Source organism: Monopterus albus, unplaced genomic scaffold, assembly GCF_001952655.1.
Source record: "Monopterus albus unplaced genomic scaffold, M_albus_1.0 scaffold113.1, whole genome shotgun sequence".
In the NCBI taxonomy this organism is placed as follows: domain Eukaryota; kingdom Metazoa; phylum Chordata; class Actinopteri; order Synbranchiformes; family Synbranchidae; genus Monopterus; species Monopterus albus.
This window is the reverse complement of record NW_018127993.1, coordinates 1,658,971-1,680,445: the sequence shown is the minus strand read 5'-3', so window position 1 is coordinate 1,680,445 and position 21,475 is coordinate 1,658,971. Positions and strand designations below refer to the sequence as shown.

The 21,475-nt window shown below is 41.9% G+C and overlaps 1 protein-coding gene across 9 annotated transcripts in view; it reads left to right on the top strand.

Annotated features, from left to right (window-relative positions):
• Positions 1-21,475, top strand: part of kcnip4a (potassium voltage-gated channel interacting protein 4a) — a 124,082-nt gene that overhangs the window by 15,735 nt on the left and 86,872 nt on the right. The window contains exon 1 of one of the 9 annotated variants that reach the window (XM_020611400.1): positions 13,906-14,625. The exons of the other annotated variants lie outside the window; for them this stretch is intronic. Coding sequence (XP_020467056.1) covers positions 14,541-14,625 — 85 coding nt within the window. The 5' untranslated portion in view covers positions 13,906-14,540. Of the gene's footprint in view, positions 1-13,905; positions 14,626-21,475 lie in introns of those variants that run through there. 9 annotated transcript variants of the gene reach the window in all.

Below are 21,475 nucleotides of genomic sequence, written 5' to 3'. Positions count from 1 at the left end.
TAGAGGGGAAGTTGAGGCAGCAAGCAGCGTCTCAGTTCGGAAGATAGGGGAAGAAGTGCAATTGTCCGGGGACTGTTGGCGTGCTGAGATGCTGACGCGTCCCACTGTTGTCATTCATTTTACTCGTATGTTGTGAAACTACACGAGAACGAGGGGGGAATGATATGAATGAACACTAATACCTTTCCCTGGCATTAATCATATTTGTAGCGCTATCTCGTACCTGTGATAGCCAGATAGAAAGTATTACATGCTGTGTATAACTAACGGGTTCAGAGATAACGGCCAGCATGTTTCACATACAGTATTGCACCTCTGCATACTAATCTTATATACATTTCACTTGCAGAGCCTCATATGTAAAGTTAGTTGTATTCTACTGGACACTGGTTTTATGTTACCCTCTAATGATGTATTTTTATTTGTATTAAAATAAAAAGTTACTGCTTTACTGGTAACAACAGAGAAGGTTCCCAATCACTGTGCAGTGCTGTTAATACTCTCCCTAACAATTCTATAAATGGCTCGTATCACCCAGCTGAAGCGCACGTGACTATAGAAGTACTTTCCATTATGATGCACAGCAGTGAGCCTGGTGTTCTCTTTCTCAGACCTGACCATGACCCGCGCTCCTCTCTTGATAAACATGGATTAGCAGCTAACAGTGGGGGATTAGCCGGAGAATGGGTGGCCCCCAGTGAATGGTGGTGGTTGTAAAACACCTTGAAGCAGGCTGAAGACACTAGAGATGGGCGGGTGATACTGATGCTTCGGAGCTTGTTTGACTCCTGTGACACTCATTGTTTCATCACATTGTGTCGCACCTCGTATCAAATTAAGAACACATGAACCTTTACCGTTGCTGGTGCCTCAGAAGGCGCTGCGTTGAGTTAGAGTTCTGAAAGTCCTGCATTTCAGCTGTCTAACAGGTGTGAGAACATCTCCACCGGATACCAAGTAATAATGTAGCTAATAAAAACAATGGTTAATTTAATGAACATCATCATCAAGGCTGGCCCTTTAATACTCTAATAAGGGACATTAAAATTTAGTGTCAGGAGCAATATTTTATATCTAGCTTTTTTTTTTTTGGTGGACAGTGTATTTAATAATTATTCCACCACTGTCACATGCAACATCTACATGCACTGCCACCCCCCTGGACAGAAGTATTACAGGCTTCTTGGACTTTTATTACACACGTATAAGACTAAACCTTTTCAAATCAGTCAGCTGCTGCAGTACTTTGTTCCCAGTCTTGAAAATCCTCTGTTTGTTTGAGGCCCTGAAGCTGTGAATCTTTTTTTTTTTTTTTCGGTACAAATTTAAAGAAAGCCCCAAAGCTTCCTAGGATTCACCTACCCATCAGTAGTTGAGAGAAATCAACACAGACTCTGTGCTGAAAATTGGATACAGCTACGTAATTAAGCTGCTGGATGGTCTGAAGACGTGACTGGGCGCTGGTCATCACTGTAACCAAGCCGGGTCCTTTTGTCCAGGCTGTACCAGGAACTCTTTCTACACGTCATTAAAGATGCATTTGTTGTCACATGCAGGTATTTTTCCACAGACAGTTAATCATTAATTGATTTGATAATCAATTTTTTGTTCATGTCTTTTATCAAATGAAAACTGCAAAGATGGCGGCAACCAATAGTTTGTCATTGGTTACAAGAATTGATCTGATATTGTAGTAGTATAGATTCATGATTTAGCAGTTTGTCCTATAAAATGGACGAAAGTGAACACAGGTTTGAAGAGAGAAGACTAAGAAAACCCTTCATAGGAGTGAGGGGGGGACTTCAGCTTAAAAATAACTTCATGATAAAGCAGCTGGCAATGAATAATTATTGTTTAAAGGGTGTCATGGTTATTCCTGGGTTGTAGCAGCAGGAGCAGGGTTATCATGACTTTTCACATCCTTCATTTCTCATAATCCAACTCTGTAACATCTTGTGTTGTATGATCCCTGTTTGATAAAAGTCTTTCAACCACCACACTCCCAGACTTGACAGAGGTCTCCCAGAACCACAAAAGGAGGACATTATCTCCTGTTTTCTGAGAAAGCCAGTAAAACCACATCATCAGCAAATAGAGATGCAATTCTGAGGTCCCCAAACCAGACACACTCCTCTCCCCCCGCCTGCACCTTGAGATCCTGTGTATGGAAATCACAAACGGTATCGGTGACAAGGGACAACACTGTTGAAGGCCTATATGCAATTCTCACTCCGGTTATACAAGGGTGGCTTGTACCCCTGGTAAGATTCCATGAGGAACCCAAGTTCACAAAGCACATGTAGACTGGATGGGCAAAGTCCAAGATCCCTCCAGTAACCTTGTTAAATTAAAGCGCTGGTCCACTGTTCCACGACCAGGATGGACTCTGTCATTTGACAATAGGTCAGACAAATCCATCAAACTCAGTATGGCTCTGGGCGAAGGCGGTTTTCTGCTTTCTCACCATTAGCACACTGTGGAGATGTAAAAGCTGATCTGGTTATAAACTGCAACATTTGTCTTGGAAAACTTGCTGTGAAGTTGTGAATGCCATTAATCAACGGTGCTTCTGCATAACTCCCCCTCAGCTTGGCTACCTTCTTTTCCCCACAGTGTCCTCCTTTCAGTTTGTCTACTGATGATACAGTCATTTGGAGGTAACCTACTTCAGTCGAGTGTTTGTATTCTAGCTGCGACCTGGGCTCTCTATAAATAGGAGCTCCTGATTGATACCCAGCACGGTGAAGTCTCGTAAGCCTCAGGCTGCTGCAGGGCAAAAATGACTTTCTTATGTCTGTGTCACTCGGCTTTAACGCTCTGGTCCCTATCACGGTCTAATTTCTCTCCCCAGCCTCTTTATCAGGCAGCATCTATGCAGCAGGCAGAGCTTCGCTGCCAGGCCTGACAGACCAGACAAGTTCATTCATTTTTCCCCCTGAGAGAGCGTCTCATAAAGTGTGATGTAATGTTTAGTGTGAAGGATAAGCATCTTAGGCCGAGTGGAATTTGGTGTTTATGGAATTTTGTGCTTTGAGTTTTAAAATAACCTGTAGGGTTGTAAATTAATTCAGATTTTTTAAATACAATACAACACAAATGTCTAATCTCTGATGGTGAATTTTTTACTTGGAATCACTTGACTTTGTTCATGCCTTTTATTAGAGAAACTGGGAATTATGATTTTCTGTTCCTGCAGAAGGAACAGCTTCAATAAGCAGTGAAAAACCAGACTTAGTCATCTAGAACTTTAAGGATAGCGATGACATAATGCAGTATTTTTGGCTGGCTTGGTGCCTTACCAGTAAGTAGTACCTTAGCTGATGCTGTTTATTCAATAAACCCAACTGTAAATGCACTAGATTTGGGAAAAGGCTGTTCTTCTTCTGTAGTTAGCAAACATTGCCAAAAGCATTTTGCCATGGCAAGCATGTCATGTGACAAGTCTGTCACAAGATGTAGGCACGGTCCCAGACGGCTGCAGCAACCTGTCATATTGGGAACGAGCTGAAATAAGATCGAAGTCCAGCTGGGAGCATTGTAGTGTCGCTGCCATCTCACAATCATCTGCAGGTTGCTCCCAAATGACAGATTGGCAATTTTATAACTTAACAGCCAGCTGCAGGCTACTTAGGCTGCTTCAGGACTCCACAATAGAAACGTCCTGATTTATTACTGGACGTGCCATTTGGTGATGAAGAAGAAAGCATATTGTAATGTTATATGACCAATGGGTTTACACTTTAGCACGTTTTAATTTCCCTTTATGAAACTTTTTCAGTTTTATAGTTGCACACTTAAATGCTTTAGTCACATCAAAGTTGTGAATACAGGTGAACGATTAGTCTTAACTAGTCACCATGTGTAACCAGCACTGGATTCAAATGGATGTGCTTGTCTTGGATTAAGTGACAAATTTAACAGTTGACTGTTAAAATGAGTTTCATGTTTAGTCACGTTAACACAGCAGCTAAAACTAGGTCTATGATAGTTGACATCTTCTCTAAATGAGCAGCAGTCATGCTGTAATAAAAAATAATCCTTTTGGAAGTAAAAGACCTGGTGGGTGTGATGTTGAATAGTCAGAACAGGATACAACCATTATCCAGAGTGTGTTCTGGAGTGGTACACATTGACTGCCTCACATAGTGGTTTTTCTTTTCTTTAATCTTTAGTGCTTTTCTTTTTAAAGAATGCATATTTGCTTTGCAGTCCTGAGTCAGACCAAACTGAATAATTAAAATGGTACCATTGTAACCTCATTAGGAAGGTAAATCACCACCCAGTAAAAGAGATGTGTCCCTTGTGTCTAGCCTGCTCTCTGTGTGTCTGTCCTGGCCTTTAAATGAAAAGAGTTTTTCCTGTTGCTGGACTTAAACTGCTGGAGAAACTAAAGCACAATCTGTCATAATGTGAAATAGCAGAAGTTAGAAAACCATTATTACACAAGTCACACTCTGGGAGTCTTTGAGATAGTAATTCCTGCCTTCTGGGGGGATTTTAATGCTGCTGCCATTTGAATTCTCGCCCAGTTTTTCCTGTTTATGTGCTGATGGTGCCAGTATCCTGCAGTTGAGCCTGTCATTTAACTGAGCAAAGTTAGATACTGTAGAAGTATCAGGCCCAGCAATGCAGACCACCGTAGCCCCGAGGGACAACTGTGACCATGGTGGAAGATGACAAATAGTAGACTATGAGAGAGACAATGGAGAGGACGACAGAGAACGGGTAGAGTAATTAGCAGGAGAAAGGGTGGAGGGAATAGATAAAGGCAGTGTATGTACAGGAATAAAGGGAGACAGATGGCTGAAGGTGGAAGCTCTGTCCGAAAGAGAAAAGTTATAATTTACAGCTCTAAAAACCTGCTCCTCTGAGACACAAGAAGAAATCTGTTGAACAGGCTGCTGGAGCTGGACTGATAGACCTGGACATGTTTGACATCAACTAAATCATTACAGTAGCCTTTTAGATGAGTCCTTATTTCAGCTATGCACTTTATGAAAGCATAGGGCTGGATATTACTTCTCAATTCCATTAGGATTCATTGACAACAAACCATAAGTTCCAGTGCAAACGTTTGTGCCAATTCAACAGAGATGCTGAGAGATTACATAGGATAAGTAGGACATATTTACTCCGTTCAGCCATAGCACTATGAATTGAGCTATATTGCCAGTGTGGCCCAAAAGGGTTTTATAGGAAAAAGGTATTACTTTATATTTATATTTATAACAATGCTGAGCCCTTTACTGAACATACAGTTTAAACTATATGTCCATCAGTCACTGTTGGACTGAAACACATTGTTTTAAACCCAGCCAGGTCCTTGTGCTGTGCAGAATTACACTTTGAATGCTTTCAAAAAAAGCCTAGTGAGAAAGAAAAGCTCGCTTTGTTAGATTTATGTCATAGTAAAGGTCCTTTTCTCACTGTGCAACAGGACATCTATGTCTTATTAGTCCCTTGGTGGCACTGACCGAGTCCACAACAGTGACTTGCACTGTCAATTTTTCTCACATTCACAGAGATTTGGCGACGTCTGAGCCATGCAGCAACACATTAAGGTCAACCTCTATATTTACTGCTCTGCTAATGGCACCAGTCCCATTTGTTCTGACTTGCAGGGAAAATAAGGAGTTTCCGTGCTCCCAGTGGGTAAGGCCTATCCTTCTTAAGTAACTGTTGCAGTTTGTGTATGTCGGTCCGTCAGCAGTAATTAGGTCAACAAACCACACCAGGCCTCCTGCAAAAAGCCAAACAAAATGAGGTCATGGAAAAGAGGAGGCTCTCTGCCGGCCTGCAGAGCTTTTTAGCATGGCACAACATATGCTTTGTTATGACAGTTAACTCTGTCTTAACACTAACAGTCACTTGATAGAAGAGATTGTCTGCATGAGTTCTTGCTGTGTGTTTGACATTATGGGACTTGCTTAAGTAACAGCATCTACTATGGAGTAATAGTACACTTTCACAACAGACTGCAGTCTACGACTGTTGACAGAGAGGCATGGACTTATTTCCAGGAACCTCTAGTTGAGGGAAGGGCACCTTTGTGTAAAACAGAGGACATTAGCCCACCACAAAAGTCCCCCGTGATCCATTTCCTCATGCTTATTGGAGTGCTTACTGGCAGTTCACTTCTACTGACGAAATTCAAACATGATGGCCTCCCAGTAATTACAGTGCTAATGATCATTTGTACTGCCTGGTGGTGAGTGTAATTTGCCTATTCCCAAGACGGCTACAGAGCTTTTATTTTTATCATCTTCGAGGCAGCCATTCAGTAAAGGGCATTTTGCAAGAGAGGATCGTGTTAAGCCTGTATGAGTAGCTGCAGTAAAAGTGTAAAATATATTTTAACTACAGTATGTTTCTTTTCTGCAACATCCCAAGTCATTTTGGGGCATTGGTGACACATCCGTGTTTGCCCCCACTCTCCTTAACAACACTCTGGCGCCCTTCAGCCAGGCCCTGAACCCCCAGCTGCTGCAGTGGAGCTGCTCAGTGGCCACAGGTCAGTCTGTAGCTGGCTTGTATCAGTCCTAACAAAGACTGTTGGTTCTGCTTATTTTCACGTTCAGTTCTCTTGAAAGACTGATCAGAGACCAACTGGGTCCATCATATTTATATGGGAGATGGTTATCATATATAACTAGAGTATCAAATGCTGCTAATGTTTGACTCTGTCTCCTAAATGGACTGATTTGCATTCAGAGCACCTGCCTGACCAGCATATCAAGATCAATGCCCTGGAAGCTTGGTTGTTTTATTTAAAAAAATAAATAAATCTAGGCGTGGGCCCAGACTGGCTGCGGCTCAGTGTGTTACCCCTGTTTTTTGTTTGTTGTGTGTGCTGTAATATTTTTCAAACTGAATTTCTTCTACTTTACCCTGGGTACTAGATCAACACCATTTCAAACAGAAGCAGCACTCTGAAATATAATCCCTTAATTTAAACATGGTCTTCATTTCCCTGATGACAAATTCTGCCCCTTTTCCCCCATTCAGTCACCGGCAGAAAATAATTAGAGATTCATGGTGTCTTCAGTGTGCCATCATATTTACAACCCAGCTGGCCTGAGCAACAGTAAATGTGGGGCACTGACTCTTCCAGATCATTATTGTTTTTACTCTGAGAGACCGAACGCTGACCCCTCGCTCAGCCAAACTGAGTGATGAGGAAGTCCATTACTGTGCCTTGGCTTGATGTGTTTGTTACTCCGATAAGTTTATGATTTCCTCCTTATTTCCCCCTTTTCCTCTCTTTCTTATCACTCTTCAGTCTTAGAAATATATTCAGGCAAACTATCCCGAGACGTATCAGAATGCCTCTGAAGTCTTTGGAGCAGAGGTTAAATCTGTACCCAGGATTCTGTGATTTGTGTGTGTATTGTGTATGTGGCCAAGGTATTTACCCCTCTAATGGTTATAAATTTGTAATGCCTTATGCTTTTCAGTACTCTTGACCTGTTGTTTCAGCTCTAATAGACTTGCTCACAAGCTTTTTCTTCAGTACTTCACATTTTCAAGCTTATCAAGCTCCCTGTTCATTTTATAATGTGGAAGATTAGCGTTAGCTCTGGCTACTCTATTATATGCTTATCATGTAAAGGAGAGTGATTGCACATGAACATGGTTGCATTCATTGTTTTCTGGAACCTTAGAGTGCACACTTCATCTATTAAACAATGCTCACTGTTACTAAATGCTGGTCTCTGTTAGGGGAGACATGTAGCATCACCAGTCAGTGACGGGTCATGATTCCTCACAATGAATCTGGCATTTTCAGCTCTAATAGTTGGTCTAATTAAGGCAAACACTTGTGATCTGATAGTGTTCTTTAAAAATCATATTTAGAATTCATAGAGTTTATATCCCTGTCACACTTTGCCATGATCCTGTAGCATCCCGTCTAGCATACACTCTGGCAGTACTAGTGAGTTAGCTTGAAGGACATTGTTCCATTGTTCAGTGGAAGGATAAAAAGGTTTTAGACCTCCATAAGAATTAGAGAAATACTTCAAGCTGTATTCAAAGTGCTTATCATGACTGGTCTGTGTTTGAAAACCTATCAGAAGAAATGCCTGATCAGGATTGCACGTGAGTGTGGCTCACAGCCACCTTAAGAGCATTTGGGTGGTATTCAGCAAAAGAAGGATTTGTATCTGATTTTGCGCATGCAGCCTTTTCAGAGTTGTATTAGATGTTGGATCTCAACAATATATTATAGCTGAGCATTAAAGGTTGTAGTAAGAAAGGAGCTTTTGTCACTGGAGGTTCATTCAGTTTAGGGCCAGAAAACAAACCTTTTCCATTTGAGAACCCTTCCAAGCTGTATGTGAATGGACATACAAAACGAGTCGCCCTTATCTGGGTGCTGCTCCGGAGCCTTCATCTCTCCAAATAGCCTCGGTAAGATATCCGAGTGTAGATAAAACTTTGCCTGTGGACCTGAGGGGAAATGACAGAGATGTTACAGTACTGTTTTCTCACTGGGGAGAAAGTGAGGTAGCATTTCAGGTTTCATCAGCAGAGTTATAATGAAGGAGATTATATCAGTTTCCCATAATGACCTTTTCAAATTCAATTCTGAAGACTGGCAATGAATGCCAATAAAGACTGCCTGCAGTGGGCTTCTTGATTTAGGCATTCAAGCCCAATTTTAAATCTGCCATATGTTCACTTTGGCCATTCATCGCTCTGTTGTACTGCAGAATATACACACTATCAGAGTGGTGTGTGTGTGAAGTGCATACAAATAGGAACATGCATTTTAATGTAAGGAGGCATCCCATATGTTTTTCAGCAGTGCCAAAACAGAAGCAGTTGTTCTAGCAGTAGTACAGTGATCTTGGAATCATCATTACTGTCTTCAGATATCAACCCGACCCTTGTCACAGCTGCAGTTAACCTCGTATTACTTGTCGTAACCAGCTTCACTGTGTTTAGGATGTCTTTTATTGTATTTCAAGTGTCCCCGGTGAAGTTCATGCTACACATGTGCAAAGCCAACCCAGAACTTCACACTATGGTATCTTCACTGCAGTGCTGTGACATGCTGAGTAGCTCGGTGGTAACTTCCTGTATGAATGGAGTGGCTTCAGCTGTGCTTGTTTTCCTCCAGGCACTTTAGCTCCATTAATTCTTTAATGATTTACATTTCGCTGTTTTTGTGATAACAGTAAAACAATTAATCAAAAGAGAGAACATAAATTGGCTTCTGTATTCATTTTTGACCAAAAATCATCAAAATGTGCTCATTTGACATTCTTAATTTTGAGGGTCTGATGTATTTTTGATTATTTTAGGGTTTTAGACTTTTAACTGGACATTAAGCAGTCTGGGAATCTCACCCTGGGCTTTATAAAATCACAAAGGACATTTTTTCCCGCGATTTCTGAGCAGTGTTCAGGGAGAAATGATACTATATACATATGTATATTGTATATTTGAGAGGTTAAAGAAGCTCAGTAACATGCAGATTAAGTAAAAATCTGTGATCATGTTAATGCCTGTCTGCCAGAAGACAAGTTGTTGTTCCTCTGAGTCAGTTGAGGACAACAAGGAGGAATGTTGATCTCACTGCTCCTGTATCGGTTGTTAGATGGACTCGAATGAAACCCCCCTTTGCTTTGACGAGTTCAGTCTTCACACTGATTCTCAGCATGTGAACTTTATCTGCTGAGGAAGACACAGCAGCACTGACCCACTGTTTCTCAGGGCTGTCTGTCATCATTAGGGACAGGAATGTTTCGTTTTCATTCCTCTGTGCCGGCGATGGCCAGGGGCGGTTTGTTTTTGGGTTGTTCATCCGTACAGATGCTTGTCTATTTTTAAGGTTGGATGTGCAAAAGTGCTTACAATTCCATCCTGCAGCTTTTGGTGGAGGTTTTCATTACATCTGTTGAAACGAGTAGGGAGTCGGATATTTTCACATTTTCCAAGCTTTGCATTTATTGTGTTCTGTGACTCTGTCACTGTGTAGGCTGTGTTTGGCAGTGATTCATCACATTACCACCTTATTTTTGAGGCTATTCACTAAGCAATTCTGGGCTGAGAGCCCACACTTAACTGTTGTATTTGAAATTGAAATCATCACCCTGAGTCTCCAATAATTCTCCTGTTTCCACTGATTTCTCCTCTGACTGTAGAAATGTTTATGCAGGATGTCTCTAAGGATTTGTTTCTGTAAAAACCAGTAAACAGAACTAATGTGTACTGCATGATGTCCTGAGTTGCAGTGTGGTGACTTGTGTTGATGAGCTTTGGCTTATTTGCATGTTTCTTTAGTAAATACTGGGACTTTAATGTTGGATCATTGCTCATATGCACATTTTCCTTTGTGATTACACAGCATTTCTCTTGGTACGAACTGCAAAACACTTTACATTCACCCAGGGAGCGAAGGTGGAAATTTGTCAGTAAACACTATGATAATTGGTTTTATATGTTTTCAAGTAGTGCCACTAGCAGTACATTAGTCGCTGTACAAAAAATAAAGTATCCACTTTGTTTTGTATGTTATGATTGTTTAGTGAAACTCTTAAGGTTCTGGATCATGGGTCAGACAAATCAAGACATCAGACGTTGTCAATCCCAATTCCCTGATTTTATCACTCCTCAATCCTCGCTCGACCCAGAAGTTGTTCTGGTCCACCGTGAGGAAGTGCGTCCCAAAGCTCTTATTTCTGCTCTGAGGAGCGAGGAGGCTGCCTGGAGGAGCTATAACGGAGGATATACGTACAAGTGCATCCTTTATGTGCAGCATATTACAGATTGACACTCCCCTTCATTGGAAATCAGCTGATGATTGGAACTTCACTTGAAGGATCAGAGGAAATGATGTCTCATGTCAGTTAAAACATTTCTCCTTCATTCCTCTCCTTACAATTTGTCCTTACATCTTTTTTTTTTTTTTTGCGGGACTAAGATGCAAAGAAATGACAGACGTGAGGGAAATGTGAATGCTGACCACTGGACACATTTCATCTGCTGAAACTTCAAAGAATGAACCAGTCATTGAATTATTCCAGAAAATAATTGTGAGAATAATCTATAATAAAAAGAATAGTAAGGTGCAGCCATAATTTAAATGTTACTTTTATAGTATAACTCCAGGTATCGTGTTAAACCATTTAAAAGTATAATGTTCTGCTCTTCAACGTATGTCTTGTGCCTTATCACCAGTGATGCATCAGTTCTACAGATTGTAGACATTTTTATAGATAGTTTGCAGCCACATGTTGTTTATCTTTACTTCTGGACCCCCAGAGGTTCTCATACTCTGCTGATGGCACATTGTTTATCACTACCGAGTGCCAGAGATATTGCTCGTCTTGGGGCACGTTGGCATTTGGGGATATGTTCGGGTTCTGGAGGGGCAGACCTTTGTAGCTCCACTGTTTTGTGTATTGGTAGACCAGGTTAGTTGTCTCCATTTTTCATGTCTGCGTCTCCCGTGATGCAAATATCAGAAGTGTTATTTTATAGAAATTAGTTTTAATCTTGCTGCTTGTGTTTAGTGGCAGATATGCGTGTGTGCTTTTTGACCTGCATATGTCTCACAAAGGAAGTCTCTAGTAGCATTTTTCCACCTGATCAAGTTGCTTGAACACAGTGGCTTTCACCCTCAGGCGACTGCAGCAGTGTTTTATAAATGGATCAATATATCTGTCGACTTCTCCCTGACTGGAGTGTATTTCATGTTACACTGCTGCAGGGTGCTACATGGAAAAGCTCATGGCCCATTAAAGTCTGGGGAAAAAGTGTGGATGATGAGGTAAATGTTTCCCACCAAAGTCTGGGGAAAAAAGTGTGGATGATGAGGTAAATGTTGATAGGTCAAATTTTGGGGAAATATACTTATCGGCCACTTTATTAGGTACACCTGTATAATTGTATGCACTTCAGTGCAAGACTTCTGCCTTAACATCTGTGTTTCTGAAGCTCAAACTGTTCATGACATTAAGCCTTGAGAGTGAACCGTGAGTATGTGCAGTGTTTAATAGCAAAGCACTGTACCTAAATGACGTTGGTTTTGTCAACATTTGCAGAGCAGCAGGCCATCTGTTCACTTCAGAAATAGTAAGGCAACAAACCTCATTGAACTCATTGTGTCATGGACACTTAGATGATGCATCATGTGACCTGAAAATACTCCAGTGTAGCTGCTCTGTGGAAATTACAGACACTTCAGGGACGTGTTTGTTTATCAGAAACATGGACAGAAATGGAAACTAGCTAACAGATGTCAAGTGATGGAATTGCACATATGTTAAAATTGGGTGTGCTCACAGGGTCAGTGAGCGGGCGGGGACTGCAAAATCTGGACTAAATGCAAGTCTGCAATCATGTATGCAGAGGAACAGACACAAATGCACTCTTGTGGGCTGCATGTGTATCTTGATTGTCTGGTGTTCCAGGGAGCTGTCGCAACCATATGGTCTAAAATGTAACTGTGGCTTAAGATGCTTTACAAAAATATCTTTAGTATTTGTTAAAGGCTTCTCGAAACCAAACATACAAGGGATAATGTGTCATTTTGGCCTTTTTAGCATGATATCATATTTGAAGCAATGAAGGACAAATTTATAACAGTTTCCTAGTTTGAATCGAGTCAACTGAACACAAAATGCTTCGCCTACTGTAGCTCATGGAGCCAGTCACGACTATCTAGCTGCAATATGCTGGTGACGGCTGTCATTTTAACTGGTGAAACTAATCATCGCTGGCTGTGACTGATGTGACTGGTTTTGTCTCCCACTGTATTAAATCATGGAGCTATTTTCCCAAAGATTGCCAAGAGTTTGGACTGTTTTCATTGGACAGAGCAGAAAACTTAACAGGCATAGCAGCAGTAAGTAAGAGGAGCAGGACTTGATGACCAGTCGGTTAGAAAACATATGTTTAAACAAATAATGACTTAAAACTATTTTGAAAGGGCTTGTTCCTTTAATTTACGCCATCATGTCCCCTGCCAAAGTGTGTTAAGGCAAGTCACTAAGGCGCTGCTACAGGTGCCTTGTAAATTATTCACCCTATTAAGACTTTGTACTAGTTCCCTGTGCTGCTCTGACCCACAAAGAAGTTTCACACAATACCTCAAGTCCTTGAAATCTTTATTTTTTGCAAACACTTTTTTTTTAATTCCACAGTCACCTCTCTACTCTGTCTGGGGTGTATGTATGTGTGTGCACGCAAAACATGCAGGCAAGAACTCAAGGTCAGTCTGCATATACTACACGGAGCAGGATTTGCCAAAATAGACCTGTCTGGCAACTGACCTGTAGCATCTCAACCCCATTTCAGAGTAGATTTAAACCCACACTTATTTATACCTACACCTGACAGACATGTAATAGTGAACAAAATACGCCTGTCAGTGTTTTCTTAAGCAAATCCCTTGCAGTGATAGACCTGGAAGTGGTTAAAGGTTTGAGTTAATGACAGCGTTTTCAGATGGCAGACCTTGGCATTGATAGATGAGTGCAGTTGAGGTACATTGTGGGCTAATTAGTGGAGAAGATGATGCATCTGTCATCATTAATTCTCACCTTGACATTTTGTTGGAGGAAATCACAACGGCCTGGGCTCCACAGCTTTCCTCTCTACGCTCCTCCTGTCTCTTGACATGTTATTTCCGTGTGTTTGTCCCTCCCTTAACCATCTCAAGAGACCATGGTGTACCATTAACACAGTCCATTACTGTCACTCATTGTTTTAACGTGCAGTTGCACATCATGCACCAGGCCTGTAATGTACTGTCATTGCTGATTCATTGAGGTGGGCACTTTCCCCTTAATTCTCCTTTACTTCTCCTCATGTGCCTCATATCGCTGTTCTTCTTCTTCTCCTCCTCCTCCTCTTGTATCGCTCTTCTTCTTCTCCTCCTCTTCTCGGACCAATCAGGCCACACCTCCGTGGCAATCGTCAGCGAGGATAAAACATCCACAGATGGTGCTGAGTAGAGTGAGCAGCAGGCTCACTACGAGATCAAGTGTGGGAGTGTGTCTGTGTCTGAGAGAGACAGCGAGGGAGAGACGCACTGGAAAAACCGCTGTTGTAGTGTGAGTAGTCTGTAGTAACACAGAAGAAGAGTAGGTGAGTGTTTGTCAGAGGAGTTGGAGGAAAAGTCTGAAAAGGAGTGAGTGCTGCAGAAAGGAGAGACTGAAAGAAGCCCCCTCAGGAGCTACACCGGTTGGTAAGCAAATATTAGTGCTCTGACAAAAGAGCACGCAACATCCCTGTGGTGATCAAACAGCCGTACTCTGGAGCCGCTCGGCAGAGGAGCCTGGATAGATACACATGCGAGACGAGCACCCCTCACTGTTCTCCAGTCACTCATGATCATCACTCCCACCACACTTGGACACCAGGGCCACACTGACACAGCCAGAGGAGTGCACGAGAGAGGAGGACACTCGCCCTGTTTTGGATCTTGGTCAAAGTAAAAGTTGGCACTGGATTTTTTTTTTTTTTTACCCTGAAGTCAGAGTCCTCTTTTTGTGCTGACCTTTTCAAGCCCCCTTACCTGAGGAGCAAAGATGAGCTGCAGGAAGAGGTGCAAGTGGGAGATCTTCAAGTTTGCACAGTACCTGTACAGACTCGTCACAGGCACGCTCAACAATGGTAAGGCTCCTGAGTGGATCCTGGCAGGTTTCTCCCTCCTGTCTTTCCATTTGTGTTTCTCTTGAAGCTGCAGAGACGTCCGTGTTGTCCTCTTGACAGACTGGTTCAAACTAAATCCCATTATTCTAGTTTGAAAATGTGCTGGTGGAGTTGACGTTTGACTCGGGGCTCTGTTAGGACACGTGCATACCATCAGTACCTCTCAGTGTTTAGGTTTACATTTATGCCTGATTAAAAATTGTGACGATTTCCAGAGTGGCTTGAATTTATTACCTACTCTGTATCATAACTGTATGTGTGCGCAGGCATGTTTTTAGTGCTCATTGACTATTTCAGCTCAGCCTTTCATGCTTTCAGTATTAACCAGTACTGCTTAGCGGTTTTATTAAAATGTCATATCCCGACCAGCTCCTAACTTTTCCTTGTGTTAATTCTCAGACTATCACTAATACTTGGTCAAAAGCATCCTGTGTACACAGATGGCATTAATCATCCCTATTTCTGTGACTGTGTGCTGAGAAGCCTAATGCATTTCACTTTCCTTTTTGCTCTTTACACCTGCAGTACGAGCTTTTCTAAGAAGACAGTGAATCAATGGGTCTAACAAGGTTAGATCTTGGATTATAGTGGATTACCCACTGATCACTCCACAAAGACCTCAATAAAAGATAAGGGTTGCCAGCAGTGGCATTCGCTCTTCCTGGCTTGCATCAAACTGGTGTTGATGATTATATATTTATAACAAGCAGACAGTGGTGTGATTTATTCTTGGCTCTTACAGTGCACAGTGAGGCTTTTGTTACTACAGTAGTAGGCTCCTGTTTTCTTCGTGAATTAACTGAGCTTTGGTGTCCAGCTGTTGATTATCACACCCCATGAGTGAGATGGGGCTAAGCCCCTGGTAGCAGTGCTACATGGACACGCTAATGAATTCCAGCATGCTTCTCGTGCACTACTAGCTAGTAAAAACAGTACCAGACACTTTTATGTACTGGGACTAAATCAGTTAAAGGAAAGGACTTCAAAATTAAGCTGTTCACATAAGAACATCTCCATACAGCCGTGGTCTACTTTCTACAGTCTCCCTGACCTTAGAGGCAGAGAGGACACATGGGGAGGATGGGAGGCAGCTGTAGAAGAGCTTCTCCATCTACAGGATCCCCCATCAAATGCAGAGATGGCTTCAACTTTCCAATTAGTCCTATAAATATAGGCTCGTGGGAGATGCCAAGTATGGAGAAATCCATCTGTTTCTGCCCTGGAGTACGCAATTGGTTTCCATAGCTACCAGCAGGTCCTGTATGTAAGACTCCAATTCCCATTTAGTGATAACATGATTAGTAGATATTCAGGAGTAATTTCCTCTGGTTGATAAGAATGACACGTTGTGATGCACTGCGCTATAAGCAACAGTGTTTGGGGCAAAAATGAATTAGCGATCATGTTAAATGCACTGCTTGACTGTGCATGTGCCCAGAGAAATGTACTGTGTGTTATTGACCATATTGTCTGACAAATAATGTTTGACTGCTGTTTTCCGAACCTTAGGACAAAGCCTTGAGAGTAGTAATGAAATATTTACCAGTATGCTGGGTATATACAGTACAAATATTCAGCCTGGTGGAACTTTTTTTAATAATGCAGTGTATTTATTTAGACAGTTGTGTTTGTGAAAGTCTTACTTTGAAGCCAGCACTTGTGTAGCCTATAAGATGCTATGAAAAGCTCTGATCCTTATGTCAGGTTGGTTTCTAAAATCAGATATTGTGTGATAAGTTATAAAACGCACCATCAGTCAGTCATTAGACAATTTTGAGCTTATACTTTTTTTCCATAGACATAGCATATAAACATATTTTATGCAGTCTGTGGTGCAAATTCATATAAATGGAGTTTGATCAATGCAACCAGGGAACAAGAATGACAGATCAATTAAGAAGTTCATTGTCCTAGAACGGTGTCATTGTTTCAGTGATCATTTAGTTACCAAGGCCAGCACAAACACATAAGTGTAAAGGTGCTTGATGAGTTTGTTTCCATAAGAACAAGATGTACAGTAAGGGCCAAATTTGGCATCATTATCCTTGTATGTAGTGACAGGAAGTTTTAAACCAAAGACAGTTATGTCTTCAGTGAACAAAGGAAATCATTTATTAATAATTAAACACAATTAGACTTAAACAGTATGCGAGTTGCACTGGAAACACAAGGTGGCCATTTGTATTCATGTCATCCTTATTGTCCAGTAGGCCTGGAGTTCTCCAGCTGTAGATGGAGTAGGAGGGGAAACAATTCACTGATGCACAGGCCCAAACCACAGTGTCAGCAAGTCCTGGAAATCAAGGGACATCATCTTCATCTCTTCCAACATTTTATGACAGATGAGCAGGGAGTGCAACCAGTTCCCCAGAGTATCCATCAGGATCATTTAGACATCCTAAAGCTGGGTGATTTATGCTGCTTACTTTGAAGTGGCACATGTTCAATGTCTGTTCGTTACGTAGCCGGTGCCCTTGGCTGTGCACTGAGCTTTAAACATCTGTTTTTCTGGTTTGCAGTGCAGCATACACCGAATCTGCCGTTTGCTCCAGATACATTTTGAAATCTTTCTCCACATCGTCACAGTTCGCTTCTTTCTTGTGTCTTTAGCTGTCAGCTGGCAGATGTCTGGAGGCCGTGCAGCCCCAAAAACCAAGAGAAAAATCTGTCTGAGAAATTACTTTAGAGAAGAATCTCTACATCTACTACTTAGAATAATTTGTGGAATATTTGTTGAATTATTGATTTGAATTATGGTTGTAACTTTTAAACAGTTTACTTAAGCTGATAGTCGTCAGCAGCTACAGCGGTGAACTCGGCTCCCAGCCTGCTCACTGCTTCTGTTAGACAATGGTAGTGTGTTGTTAGCGTGAGCCTCAGAAAACAGCTTTGTGCTGCAGGGGCCACAGTGAGCACAGCAAGCCATGTGACTTTTCTTTCCTTGGATGGCAAGAAGGTACCTCAGTTTTATGCTTTGTGCGGCTGTTACGGGCGCTCAGGAAACACATGCAACTATATCTCATCAAACAGGCATCTAGTGGTGTAACAAGCTACTACAGCAGCTAATCTGACAATTACACATCCTTCTGAAGTTGACCGAACAAAAACTATTCTACTGCAAGGAAAAGTCTGTTTATGTACTGCTTGGGAGTTAACATGTGGAAGTACCCTTTCATAAGGCAGTGCTGTGAAAAAAAAGCACTCTGTGACTTTTGAGCGTGTCCTACTGAGCACATATGGAGGCCTGCCCGATGACTCAAGGGCCCGTCTTTGTTTCCTTCTCTTTGGTTTCGTTGTGGCTATTGTCAGGTCATGTTCCACCTGTCCCATGAGGACAGCATGTTCAAAGCCCATAATCCCTGACCAAACACTGAATATTTGATACCCACAGGCAGGTTGGGGTGACATCCTGTCTGTGCAGTGGAGTCCCCATTCTGAGTCAGCGTTTGTTTTATTGGCTGCGGCTTAAAGGACACAGTGTAGTTGTGATGTGTATATACTCATTCCCTGCAGCGTTGATGGTTGTACACAGGTTTTATAAAGACAGTGGTAAAACACTGTACATGCAGACATCTATTACAAGTCAGGGTTAAAAGTCTAGAAGTGCGTTGCTGATAGATTAACCTAATAACCTGGATTTGTACAGAAATTACTAGTCTTTGTTCCCCTTCTGTAATCATTTTTATCAATCAATTTTATCTATGAAGTCAAATGAATCAGGTCAGCTGGTCAAACTTCAAGCATGTCTTAAAAACAAAGGCCTGGATGACCTGCAACTTCTTACTTCTAAACTCTGACAAAACCGAAGTTATTGTGCTTGGGCCTGAAAACCTTAGAAATCTGCTGTCTAATCATATAGTTACTTTAGATGACATAGCTCTTGCCTCCAGTACTACTGTGAGGAACCTTGGAGTCATCTTTGATCAGAATATGTCCTTTAAATCACACATAAACCAAGTCTCTAGATCTGCCTTCTTCCACCTGCGCAATATTGCAAAAATCAGGAGCATCCTGTCTCAAAGTGATGATGAAAAACTGGTCAATGCATTTGTCACTTCCAGGCTGGACTACTGTAACTCTTTACTATAAGTATATCCCAATAATTCCCTAAAAAGCCTCCAGTTAATCCAAAATGCTGCAGCCAGAGGACTGACAGGAACGAGCAAGAGAGATCATATCTCTCCCATATTAGCTTCTCTCCACTGGCTCCCTGTAAAATTCAGAACAGAATTTAAAATCCTTCTCCTAACATACAAAGCCCTTAATGACAAGGCTCCATCGTATCTTAAAGACCTCGTAGAGCCTTATCATCCTAACAGAGCACTTCGCTCTCACAGTGCAGGTTTACTTGTGGTTCCTAGAGTCCACAGAAGCAGAATGGGAGGCAGAGCCTTTAGCTATCAAGCTCCTCTCCTCTCCTCTCCTATCCTTTCCTCTCCTCTCTCTCCCTATGCTTCTATATGCCACCATTACACATTACTAACTTTGTGTCTCCTCTCTCCTCCCGTAGTGTGTCCTCTCTCTCTCTCCTTGTACCTTTCTCCAGGTTGCCCTGGCCCTGGAGCTCTATGTCTCTGACGAGCAGTCACCAGCCACATCAACCTGATCAGTGTTTGTTTGTTGTGTCTTGTTGCTTTTCTTCTTTTGTCTCTCCTCTATCCACTCACCCCAACCTGTCGAGGCAGAAGGCCGCCCACCAAGAACCGGGGTCTGTCGGAGGTTTCTTCCGTTAAAGGGAGTTTTTCCTCCCCACTGTCGCCAAGTGCTTGATCAAGGGGGATTTGTTGGGTTTTCCCTATGTAATAATATTGATAACAGTAAGATCTAGACCTTACTTTGTAATGTGTCCTGAGATAACTTTTGTTGTGATTTGGCGCTATACAAATAAAATTTGATTGGATTTGATTTGATTTGCTATAATATATGGAGCTTTGTCTTCAGAGCTGATGGAAATGCCAAAGTAGACCAAACTGACAAAGGAGCATCAAGTATTTTACTTTGTTCTGCAGCTGGTTTGGAGCTTTTCTCTGAAATCTAGTAAGATGTCAAAAGGAACGTGGTGCTCTGCTATAAAGCAGTCTGTCTCTGTGTAGTAGAACATTTCTCCCATCATGTTTAGACAGGCACAACTATAACAGATGGCTAACCATGTTGCATAGTTTTACCTTTTACACTCAGTGAACTAACAGCATCTGCTTGACTCACCTGATTCATCTGGTTGTATCACAATCTGAAGATTGATGTTCGTCATCCAATTATTAACTATTCACCTGGAAACTATGATTCCTAGAGAAATAGTTGAAAACCCAAAATGATTGCAGGAATAAGATGAAAGTAGACTCCAGCTGGCTTTCACGTGCAGAGGCAAACCGTGAATAACGGCATAATTAAATCACCAGCGTCCTAATGGAGGCATTTGTTCAACTGTGTGGACTTTTCCTGGGAACATTTAGAGGAAAGTCGGTTTTTTCTTTGTGAGACGAAACTAATTTTGATCCACACTGTTGTTCCTGTCACTGCATGGTGGTAAAACAAAAGAAAAGAAAAGAAAAGTAGTAGAGCGTTACACACTGTCTAACACAACCCCACAAATCAGCGCTGCCAACATATGGGAAAAACAAAAGCAAGCATCACGGGCCTTCGGTAGCTGCTTCCCTGTTACATTGTACCGTGACTTTGCACCGTGACTCGTCTCTCATGGTTCCCTGCCTCTTGCAAAAGCAAAAATAAGACATTTAAATGTGATATCTATATCAGTTTGTTGGCAGGCTCGGTTCGCTGTGTCTGTCTTCTCCTGGTTTGTGGTTTCTGCTTCCAGCTCAGATCCTTTGGCTCATTGGGCCGGTGTACAGGGAACTTGGCTACATGGTGAATCAACCTTGTCTACTCAGATCATTCTTTGCCTGACTGAAAAGGAGTGACAGCCTGTTTAAATTCTGCAAGACAGTCTGGCCCAGTGCTGTGCACAAGAGAAAAGGGTGTTCACTGTAGTGGAAATCTAGTGTGCAACTCCATGTGAAACCATAGTGAAAACCTTCTTTGACATTTCTCTTGCTGAGGTCAGGATTGCTAAGTGGTTCCACATGAAAAATTGCAAGGTTAAGCCACCCCTGTATCCTTCCACTAACAGAAGAGTCACCAATAAACACCAGCCGAGCACTGTTCTTGGTGTGGTTGCAGAGAAATCCTTCAGCGCCTCACCCTCACTGGAAGTGGGGACCTTCTTATTAATTACTGGATGTGAAATGAATAATTAGGTAACGATGAGCTTGTCATAGAAATGTCACCCTCAGAGTTGAAGAGAGTGATTAAAGCTGTGTGTCAAGGGAATCCAGTCAGCATTTTACTGTACTCATTCAAATCTTCTCTCCAACAGACTCGTTTACTGAAATGTTTTTGTTTTTTCATTTGCATTTGCCATCTAAGGAATTAAATTATCCAGACAATATAAACACAGTTAAAGAGACACTCAAGGGTCCTCCAACTTTGTACCACCAGTCCTATTGTCAATGAATGTGGTGTAACAAAGTAAACCAGCAATCGGTAATTAGTAAAACTAACATACTTGTATCTTGATGTTTTCCTCATCCTTCTTTTCTCAGCTTGAGAGTGATATGTCCTTTTTTGTGACATTACTTTGTTGCTGCCTTTTCCATATAACCTAATGTTGGGGTTTGACAGACTGTGTATGAATCAAAATGCAGCATTACTTTGCATGTAAAGTTCTCTAGTGGGGTATTTCGAGCGCTCTTGGGGCCCCTCTGGTGGCCATGGGGGACCTATGCAGACCCTTAGTTCGCTTACGCCTCGG